General features: G+C 43.8%; 1 protein-coding gene across 5 annotated transcripts in view; it reads left to right on the forward strand.

The window, feature by feature from the left end:
• The window catches only part of LOC105281720 (segmentation protein cap'n'collar), a 95,308-nt gene that overhangs the window by 31,531 nt on the left and 51,712 nt on the right, over nucleotides 1–12,065 (forward strand). For all 5 annotated transcript variants that reach the window (XM_011343152.3, XM_011343151.3, XM_011343153.3 and 2 more), the window contains one exon: nucleotides 5,904–5,979. In XM_011343152.3, coding sequence (XP_011341454.1) covers nucleotides 5,904–5,979 — 76 coding nt within the window. The remainder of the gene's footprint in view (nucleotides 1–5,903; nucleotides 5,980–12,065) is intronic.

Raw genomic sequence — 12,065 nt, forward strand, 5'->3', positions numbered from 1 at the left:
AAAGCTCCGGACGTGCACTTGTATGCTAAAGAATAGCACGCGACGCTGCGCGTTTTCTTGCCTCGGTAATCGCCGACCAATTGGGTTGCGATAAATAGGAAATGACATTCCTTGCGACGCTTCATGAGAAAAAAGCTCCCAGACTTGATTTCCGGGCATTATGCATTTTATACATACATTAAGGAACCCAACTACGGATCTTAATTATTCCTCATGTATTCGCTCTTCATCATCGAGAATCGCTTTAGTGACGCGATTTGAGAAAGTCGGTATACATCTCAAGAATATTAGCTAATTAACGTGCTGAGAAGAATATAAATATCGAGCATGTATATTATGTGTTATTTGATAGATCACTATGATAGATTTGTATCGATTGATAAAATTGACGAGGGGGCATCAAACAAAGGTGACTCCACTCATTCGATCAGCAGTGGAATTCGGCGCTCAGGGTGGTTATCTCTTTGCCATCTCTTGCTCGCACGTTCTCCACACAAAGTCGATTCGGCGGATGCGCGCATCCGTCCCGGAACATCAACATTCACCGTCCACTTCTCGCGAGTTCGCCTTTTATTTCAAGAAATTGTACCGCGCGGTCGTGTCCTGCTTTCCTAGTGCGCGTGGCTTCCGCGCTCCTAATCGCTCGTAGATGATCCATCTCGAGAGGAGACACTAAGCCGGCCCAGTCCTGCTATGGCGGCCATGCTGAAGAACCCAGAGAGATTAGGAACCAGCCCACGCGTCCTCGGATATGATCTCGACCGATATTCCAATCCTCATGCTCATATCGGCCATCGATCTTGTCTTTCCCAAGTTATACGCACGCCCAGACTGAGATAGCGGTCGCTTTGTCTCGCGGTGTATTATATCTGCGTCCCACGAAGAGATGTGACTTTATGCAGCAATGGGAATGTGCCGCTGTTCTTCTCCGCAGACGTCTTCTTATATTATTATCCTGAATATCGTAACGTAATTTTCGTTAAATGGAGAAAATCGACTGAATGAAGAAAGTGCCATATCCCATATTTTCACTTACAATTGTAGAATAATATCCTAATGATGTCGTTGAAGGCAGGCATCGTGAGCTACATTCTATAGTTAGTGGCGTTCTTCTCTACTGTTATCATACAAAATCCATTGTTACCACCATCTTTTTATTTCGAGAGTTGATCAATCGGTTGATTATCTGGAATATGTTAGATCGAACGTCGTCATGCAACAGTAGAGATATAGTTCGTGCTTCTTTCTTGCCTTGTCTTTTTTCATGTAGATAAGAGTGAATCTCCTGATCGATTACATCTACGAGAATGTTTCGTGAAACAAGATTGCTTTAATTTACCAATCGCTCAAGCGCAATCTGAAATTGATGAGAAGTTTATGCAGAGCGTGGGCTCTTTCGTTGATTAGATTTCGGCTGATTCTTTTGGTGCGAGGTAAGTTTTTCGAAGACCGCGTCGACTTTTCTTCGCTCGAAGCACGTTTCGGTGGATGGATATGAAGCACGTTCAAGTATCCGGGCAGATTCGAGGCTACGAGAACTCATCCATACGATGGTCACCGACAATGACGCTGCATCGACGTTCTGGGCGGGTAGCCCATCAGACTTCTCGACGTTCTTCGTCTCCCTCTCAGTCTCCGTTCTTCCTTCGTCCGCTTCTTCGCTTCTCTTTCTCTCTCTCTCTCTCTCTCTCTCTTATTCATAGCCTTCGGTAGTCGACGTGCCTTCTTTCTTTCTTTATTTCTTTCCCGACGTCGCTATGCGTCGCTTCGTCTCCATCGACTCTTCCTCCACGAAGATCGCATTGTTCCAGCGGGTTCCACCTTTGTGAGGGCTCGCCGCCGCCTTCGAGGGCCCAATAATACGAGGAAGACCCTCGATCCCGATCGAAAGCCGACACATCGATCCAAGACACGGCCCGCGAACAGCTGAGAACAAAGAGGGGTCCAGTCTCAGCATCTCCCTCTCTGTCTCGCACTGCGACGGATTATTGACAAGTATTGTTCCAATGTCTGGCCACAGAATTGTTTTAACCAAAGACAGACGCAACGCGAAACTCAGAAATGGCACGAAGTTGTCAGACGTCGAGGCACGAAGTTGTATCGAGGATATTTGATCGCACGCACTTCTCGAATCGAGTATCGCTTGTTTTTCAGATTCGAGATCGATATAACTTTGATACTTTCAGCTGTTGACGCACTGATACAGAAAAATGCATTCTGCGTCAAACATTGCACATTTACGATACAATCATGAGCAAACGTAGCGATTGTCTTCGTAACTTCTTGAAATCTAGAACTTGTGGAAATTGTACTTTTTAACATCTGCTGTTAAATTGTTTCTCAAGAGATATAAACATTTTGCTAACATCAAAGCCGTTTACCGAGGCGGAATTTCATAGATACAATCATCAGCTGAAGTCAAGGTGAATGGAAACGCTTCACGAATGATTCCGCAGCACAGAATATTTGTCAATGTGTCGCGCTATTCGTAAACGACATTGATGTCACCAGGAAGAAGCTAGACAAGCGAATTGCCGTAAAGCACGTTGTATGTTTCTGTCGTACAATTATCTCAAGCCGCCGTGACTGGCGGAAATTTTTAATCCGGAGCCAAGATTTAAATGATCGGTGCACGTCGTGGCGACAGGCTCCATTAGAGCGACTCCGTCTCGCCGCGAAACGGGAATGAATTATGGAGGCGTTTAGAGGAACGTCAATCTATAGAAAGTAGGAAAGAGGAAGAGTTCAATCGAGCGATTCAGGATGGAAAGCATTTGTCGCGAAGACAACAACAAATGCCTCCGTGCTTAACGCGGACATTGTCACGCGTAATTATCCATTTATTTTCGCTTACTTCATGGCTGTTTCTTGTCTGCGCGAAAACATTATCGATGGTATTGCGGCAATTAGAGAGATGCAAAATGCACTAATTATATTTATGAAAGTACCACAACGAAGAAAGATTCTACTAATGTTTCTGTACAAACACTCGATATTCTGATCGACATCCGCTTTGTGCGGCGATGTTCTCGATACTCGTTGCGTATCGTTCGTAGATCGCGTACATTACAGTCTGAAGATGATTCGTAATTATCGATCGAAGACCCGCAACAAACAGACAATACAAAACCCAGTTCGTTTCCACTTGGAGAGTCTCGCTGAGTTAGATTGTTTCGACGCGGACGCGTACATCGCGAGACAAGATAAATCGCTGCATGGCACCTTACTCCCCGTTCGTGGGAGATCGCTTTCTCGTGCCGTCGTGACTGACGCGAGTTTTTAATTCGCCGACGCAATTCAAATGAAGCGAGTTCTCCTAGGCGACGGGGCTCCATTAGGGCGACTCCGTCTCGGTGCCAGGAGGATGAAGACAGGTTCGCGCGGGGCTGGGGAGCGAAACGTAGCGGGAGGAGAATAGGTTCGATCTGCGCGATCTGCGCGATGTGGGAGGAGGATCTTGACGAAAACAACGGATCCTCTCGCCCCGTCCTCCATCTTCCATGCCAGGCGTATTCATAAAACCATCAAAATGGCTAGCGTTCATTTGTTCCTGCGATGTATCCGTGAAGCCGGCGGGGTTTGGTAAAATGATAGATGTACGCAGCATCCCCTTCAGGGGCGCCATCAGCGGACCTATCGGAGCGGAAGAGAGACGGGGCCGTAAAAGAAAGCGGGAGAGACGGAGAACGAACGTTGTCGATTCGCGAGGCGTTCCTGGGAAAGAGAGAGAGAGAGAGGATGAATAAAGAGAGAGGGAACCTAGAGAGAGATTGGAGCATCCTGGGAGGGGTATGCCGAGGGACGTATTGATGGTCCTGGAAATTGAAAACGCGCCCGGCCAGCCGAAGTGGGTTTGGCTTCCTTCTCTTGTCCCGATTATTTCCGTCGGCTGGAATTTCAGAGCAAAATGGCGCATGTACGATAATGTCGATGATCGAAATTAACATTTCTAACGTTTATTTTTCAATAGAGAATTATTTTCTGTCAATTGTATCCATGTTTCTTCGTTTTATTGCGTTGAACGACTTTCCCATCGGTGTTACTAAATATTCAATTTAATATCCAATTAAATTTAATGTAATTTTCTATTGTGTCCAGTAGATTTGTATGATGCACGCATTGTAAATTTAACTTAAATTGCTGTTTTAAAAAAATTTTATATTTTCACAAATTGTCGTTTGCTATCAAATATTGCATACATGTGTTCTCTATTACAATATTTTTAATTAAAATAAGTTTAATTGCATTGTTTAGAAAATTTCAAAATTCTAAAAATTTCCATTGAAAATTCTCGATTGTGTTGAAATATCCGGAACGACGACTCACAAAGTGTGAAACGTGTCGAGTTACATGCGATTCGAGACAGCGTGACTCGTGCCACATCTCCGACGACCGCGATACTATATTGAATTCGTATTTATTCACGGCGATCGAGGCTGATTTGAATTATGCTTTCTATCCACGCTGGTCCTTGTAAGGCGCTTGATCGGGGCAGACAGTCGTAACAGTTCGTAAACCTTAATTGAGAGCTATGCCAGCCATGCAAGTCCGTATCGCTGACAGGACCCCCATTGTCGCATCGAGGGCTGCGTCGTCGAGCAGGACCGACGTTTCCTTCGAGAGTCGAAGGAGATGACGTTGTGGGCCCAAAATAAGGCACACAGCGCTGTACGTGCCCGTGACTCTTCAAAAATGTTGTAGTATTGCACCGATTTGGGATGCAAGAGTTTTTTAAGCGTATAGCAATCTTTTTTATCAGATATACGGAATATCTATCAAGCATAGATACTGAAGGAGACATTAACAAGAAATATCCTACATTGTGATAGCATCGCAGCTACTGTCTGTTATAGATGAGGAATATTTCCAGATTTCGATATCTCCAACAATTCGTAGCAAAGTGCTCGCTCTGGTCCACGGGAGTTCGATTTTAAGGCGCCAGGGTAGATTGAATTTCGTATTCATAACTCTGTGGAGCCCGGCGTAACGCACCACTCAACAACGATATATCATACCGGCGGAATGAAAAAGTGACCGGAGCAGAGGGGGATGAAAGATTCGAGTGGGATCGGCGAGGGGGAGAGAACGACGATGAGCGAGAGAGAGAAAGAGAGAGAGGCGGATTTTGGAGGGAGACGAGGGATAGATAGAGGGTCGGTGGTTGTGGATGGTCGCTATCAGGGACTCGCTATGATTAATGATCCAGTACAATACTGTTTTCATTAAACTCATTTCACTGCAGCTCGCGTATACCGCTGCGCTACGGGCGACCTATGGCCCAGGGCATACACGCGCCCTTGGGCCCTTTTTCACGTCGGCGGTAGGGTCGGTCGGTCGGTCGCTTGATTATGACGTCTCCATAAGAATCCGGCCTTGGCCGACTCGAATGGCGTTCGGCTGAATTCGGCCATTGTTGCGTGAGCTTCATCTCAAATTCGTCGGCACCGCGGATTCGTGATCATCTTTGTTGGAATTACGCTTTGTGATCGGCCCTCATCGGTATACCGATTGCACGTCACTCCTCCAGAGAGAAAGAGAAAGAGCCGTGCTTCACGTCGACTCCTTCATCCAATTTGACACCTCTCAGATGCGTCGAGAGCGCCGTTAATTACGGTCAGCTCGTTACATCTCAGTACTACTCCTTCAACCTAATTTTCTAGCTAATTTACCGGCTCCTCGTTACGAGGAGAAATACGCACCGTTATCAATTGATTAATCGTGATTAACATGCGAGATGAATTTGTTCCGGGTGACGAATTGCGCTATTCGGGGAAACTTTTACACCATTCTTGTTTGACGTAAAATTTGATCTTATGATGTTGATTAGAGAAATATCGCAACTGTGAAGAAAGCCCGTCCGTTCGACCGAACTTACCGCTTATCAGAAGAAACATTATTTCCAGGACGATTCCAAAGACTCCGAGACTCAGGAGGATGATCCATGGGCGGGACTTCCTTACACAGTGGATCTTGAAACCGGTAAGCCATTTTCGATATTTATTTTTTTGTCTCTTGTATTTATGTTCCCGTTAAAAAAAAGTCCGATCGTGATTAAAGACGATGTATTAATTGAACTTCCATGTGATCGCGAAATCGCTATTCTACATACATTACTTTGTCAGCGATCGATCGATTTTTATTTCGTAGCGCATTTATTGGAGACGATCGAAATCCCGTTTTCGGATACTAATTAAAGAGCCAGTCTACCGTATATGCTGCGCATGTTTCACATTGATCCGTATGCCGGCAAGAACAGCTAAATACATCTGGCGCTCGCGCGGCTCTCTGCGTTGGGAGCGTATCGAATTAACGCGGCAATTTGTAAGAGCCAATCCGAACATTCACTATAGTTCGAGCCTGCCGCACCTGGCCGCACCTTTGCGCGGCTAATTAGCATAAACACGCCGACTGAATGCACCTCGCCGGCCATTTCTTTCGAAATGTACCACGTACCGTGAAATAACTAGCCGCCGTACATCGTGGAAAAAACGCGTAATTGAAGACGTATTGTCTTAATGCATTCAGTGTCAAATGAAAGGATATTTCGCGAGACACTAGTAATTTATCAAGGATAGAGCAATTTGTGTGTCAAGGTGCTAAGCAATTCAATCGAGTTTATCACGAACAATGATTATTAAGATCGAAGATTCGCTGATAGAACAAGATCGATTTACTGAAATTAGAGAGAATTTGACACGGTCATCAAAATTATCCTATTGGAAGGAAAACGTCTGCAATATGTATAAATATATAGCATGTTAAAACGGACTAGATTGCGCCTCGCTTTCTCTTTTTTATTATTTTTTGGCATTCCTGCCGCGCGCGCTTTCTGTCGCATAATAAAAGGAGAGGTAAGTATTAATGCATTGGCGGCGAGAAATGTTATGCGACACGAGACGCATGTGGGAGAACGTTCGAGGACACTTGCGCGAATGTCGGAGGAAAAGAGAGAGAAAGAGAAAGATTTTGAAGAGAAAGAGAGAGAGAGAGAGGAAAGGAGAAGGAGACTGTAACAAGCGCGCATGCAATGTGCCGCGGCGTCTACCTGCATGCCAAGGTGCACTTTGTTCAGATATATAACTACGGGTTTCCAGGCAGGCAGGTTCCAGTTCCGGAGGACTCCGAGGCTGGGGAGTGGCTTCAGGAACGCCCTCGCTCTACCTTCCTCCCTACCTCGCCTTCCCAACCCCACCAGCCTGTCCAGCCCTTCGGTCGGGTTCGAAGCTCCCCTCCTTCTCTGCATTTAATTACTTTGCGCCCGACAGAATATACGCCTAGCTACGAGACACTCTACGTCGGCCGTGCTATCGACGGTTGACGAAGGTCCGCTTGTTAAATTCTCCTTAGAAATCCATATATCGAGCGTCTCACGTGTGCGAGCGCGACAAAGATCGTTGTAAAACGATCGACGACTTTTTTGGGAACATTTTTGAGAACATTTTTGAGAACCGTGAGAATTGCATCGCTTTTATCATCACGCAACTTGCGTGTTTCCTGCTTTGGAGATTTCGAAGATAAAGCATAGAAAATAATTCCCATTATATAAATTTATACACAAATTTATCGTTATAGGAGATTGAGGGCGAATTGGATAATTGTAGATACATGTCCATGTATAATGATTATATGATTTATATAGATTATTCGTATTATTTATATAGAATTTCAATATCTTTGTTTTCCTTATCGTTATGTGTATGATTTTATATCAACAATAATCGAAATATCGAAAAATTATTATCAGCAAAAAGAGCACTACCGGCTAAAGCATCCCTTCGTTTACGACAACAATGACGACGACACACGGAAACGAATTAATCCGATAGTGCGCTAATAACTTTTTAAGCAGAGAATGGACCAAGAGGAGCAGCAGAGCTCATTACGTGGCTATCTCGTCGTTGATCAATCGAGATATTCGGCGCATGGCGTGTATGATTAATGAGTTACTAGACTAATACATAAGAAATTCTTCCATCATCCTTATTCCGCGTAGAGTTTGATAAAAAGAAAATGGTGGGATCTGATGTGATACAATACAAAGCAAGAACGCGATGCGTGTCTTCAAACAGAAATGGCGATCTGGTCAACGACGTATTAATCGTAAAATTGGTTGAAGCAACTCGAAATATCATATATATGCAATGCAAATCGTACATAAAGTTCGTATATTAATGTTAAACAGAAAATCCGTTTCTGATCTCTAATCTCCGTTGCACGATACATTGTTATTGTAATAACTTATTTGTAATAATTTATTTCGGAATAGTATCAAAAATAAAATGTTACACAATTATTAATTACATATAATTTCATTTTAAATATATATTGTTAATTAGTTATCACAAATATTACAGAAGATACTCTGATACTCTACATTAATCTTCTCTTCATTTTCACCGAGAAAGACTCAATCGTACGTTTATCGCAAAGTCTGCCATTAAAAAGTAATACAGAGGCGATATTAATACAGATTGCGGCGCAATTTGTATGAATAGTTACGCCGGCAATCGTTTCATGTATCCGAGAAATGTACTTCGTGTGAATCGCGATATTCGCACGCGAGGTTGGTAGTACGAAACGAAAAGAAACCAAGAGGAACGGATGGAAAGAGGCAACATATACGTTACCGCCGCAGCGCAAGGTGCTTGTACCAATTTGACGAAGCATGATGGATTACACGGCGGCTCGTGTAAAAAATTTACATCCACGGAATAAATTATCATAGTATTGTCTCGAGCGCGAGCGCGTTAGACGCTCTCCGCACGTTTTCTTCCGCGTTACCGTATCGCAGATGGGGCGTCGACCAAGTAAATTTACGGTCGCGATGCATTTTCCTCACTCACCCGATCGATCGTGGCACAATTATCGAAAATAATGTCGTACCATGCGCATTAAAAATTATTTCAAGACCGTTATCGTGAACATATTGATTTTCGATTGGTGTTCGTGATCAGTATTAAGCGTGACTAACCGGTTTGCTCGCGATATTTTTATGTTTATTATTACGATATGTCTATGTGGGAACGGGAAGGTGCGGATAATCGCGGCTGATTATTAGCACCTTCGATATACTGAATAACTTCGATCGCGATCAATGTAGCACTGAGAGATCGGTTTTCGTTACGCCTCGTGAGGCTCAAGTCGTGTAATGGGCGTTCAGCCTCGACAACTCCGCCTTCTTAGATATGCCGGCGACAGTATCTGCGGCTTCAACTACGCGAATGGAGCAAAATAGCCTGCACGAGAAATTATCGCGAACGGAAACCCTATAATATTCTATATAAAAGCAGAACGAAGAGATTTGTCGGTCAATTGCACTGGCTAGTTGTCGAGTAATGTTACGCAAAAAGCCTTCTGACAGCCTTCGAAAAATGTAAAGCCAATGCGGAAGAAATAATACGGTCTTTCAACTGTCGCGAGATGTACTTTTGCCTTGATTTCTTATTTCTATGATTAGATCTTTGAGTACCAAAATTTAAATTCAGCTCCTATCAAAATTACATCAAAAACTTAAGTGATGTTATCTGTAGAATGAATTTAGAGAATACATATTTGTTGCGATTGAGTAAAAATTTGTAGCAGAATATACAAATAGCATCTGGTAGATAAAAGTCAAAAATAATCTTACATATCGATTTTATCCTGAAGATATACATTTAACATTGACTGAAAACATTCCGAAATCTTTTGCATTAATTTCCAGCAGAGAAACGCGAATCTCGTAACTCAGGATTTCACTTAGAAGGCAACGCAATTTTTTCTCGATATTTCAGTGAATCGAGAAAATTTCGATACGGGACAGTTTGTAGAGGAACGGAGAAATTGGTAGGGATCTCTCGCGATAGGAACGCATGCGTGAGCGCATAAAACTGAACATCTGCCACGTGCGCGGGCGGCGCGTAGTGCGTGGATCCCGTGCGTGGAAATCTCGAGGGGGAAAGATCGTGGAAAGCATGGCCGCATCCGCCATGCGTGTACGTGGTTGTCCAGGCGTGGTCAGCTATTTTTCTTTGTCCATTTTTCGCTTTAATATCGAAATATTAATTAATGGACTAGCCATAGAAGCCCGTATAGCGCGCATATAAGTATGGTTTTACCGAATTCCATTACATTATATCTATCAACTTTGGAGGCAAAACGTATCGATCCTCTTCACGAATAAAATTGAGTTTTTCGGCAGTCCTATAAGTGAACTCATTAAAGGTAGTGCTTTCAGTATTTATTCAGGAGTTTCTTTACGCGATATATGATGAGAGTGCTATCTCACGTAGGCACACACATACACATACAAAATGTATATAAAATTTTATAAATTATTAGAGAAGTACATGCCGCTTACGTAATCACATGGATATTTTAGGAATAATTTTCGAATATGTCGTACAATTTTTTCTTACTGATTTTTACAAGAAAAATTAATTTGATAATCATCTAGAATTCCAATCTTTTTTTAATAATGTAATAATTTTAAGAATAATCAAACTACCTTTATCACATAATAATGAAATTCGATCATGAATATGTGCGATATGTATCAGGTAAATCTGTTTTATTTCTGACACGCACGTCATATAGTCCATCGACAAATACGGACGACATGAAAGAAAAAATGGGAACGAGAGAATGCATTCGGCGCGGGAAACGATCATAGGTGCAATCGATAGATCCCGTTGCGTTAATTTCCGCCTCGATTCGTCAAGGACTGCCACGGGGGAGGAAAAAAATAACATCCGACTATCTCCACGCGTGGCAATAACCGTGACCAATTCCTTCTGAAGTGGATTTGGAGTTAGATGCAGGAACTCCAGCCTTGAATCGCTTCGACTCGGGCACTCCGCAATTCCCGAAAACTCCTCGTCATCCCTCTTTTAAAATAACTGCCAAAAATTGGCTCAAATTGTCAGCTGAATCCTTCTTGCTCGCGGCATTTTTCTGCAAAAAATCGTGCAATCGAGACCGATCGCGCGGTCGAAGGATTCAGCAGTGACAACCAAGTCGGGAGAAAAGCACGATACTCCCTATACGTGGAAATTTAATGTTCGCGGGTCAGTTTTTGTGAACGCGATTCGAGTCCTCGCTACGTCCCAAGAGAGAATCAATATTTGGAGCTATGCGTGTTCCGCCATGTTAGTCCGGCTATGCCAGCGAGCGGCGCGGCGGCCCCCATGGGTGATGTGCCTTGAGGGCAGCTGGCGAGGCGTATATGGGGTTACAGGGATACACTCGGGGCCATGACTTGCCACATCCACCCCTGTAACACGAGCACGCACCATTACTCATATCGCGGCTCGTTGCACGCCACGGATTCGGGACGAATCCAGGAGGGCACTTCTAGGAAGCCTCGGGATGAAAATAGGTGGCAACAATAGTCACGACGTCACGTCTAGCTCCGTGCTAGTACAATAAAATAATACGTTTGGTCATTTCACGAACGTACGAAGCTCACGTCTGTAATTAGCACGTGTATGACTGAAGCGACCACTTAATTGGATAATTTATGGTACACAGCATTCGCTTACATTGGAAGGATATTCATCTGCATTCATCTGCATCAACAATTGACTGCAATCTCACCAAAGAATTTGCAGACAGGAGAAAGTACTTGATTTTTGTGAAACGACACACTAAATCGCACCATATGCACGCTTTCGCGCGCACGATATATACACGGATTTGCGAGAAACTAACTAACTAATTAAACTTCGGATTCCACTTTTGCGAAACTGTGCCCGCACGTCACGCATCGCAAGTGCGAAGTGATAATGCTCGAAATTATCCCGCGAGTATCTCTCCAGCCAGCCAGAGGAAACGGACATTATCTGTAATGAGGGCTGACATTGATAAATATAATTATAATAACGCATTATACCACGAAGCGGGTAGCGCAAACCGAGTGGCGATTCGAATGCCGATCGGCAACGCGTTCGGCGTAATTATATCTGGCCAGATTGGCGAGCCGGCACTCCAATCCTCCGTGCGGGCGCTTTAATTAATCCCTCCGCTAATCTCGCGTTAATAAAATGGGATACCTACAGCTACAGAGAGCTCTATAGAGCGCCCGCTTT

Source organism: Ooceraea biroi, chromosome 2 (genome assembly GCF_003672135.1).
Source record: "Ooceraea biroi isolate clonal line C1 chromosome 2, Obir_v5.4, whole genome shotgun sequence".
Classification (NCBI taxonomy): Eukaryota; Metazoa; Arthropoda; class Insecta; order Hymenoptera; family Formicidae; genus Ooceraea; species Ooceraea biroi.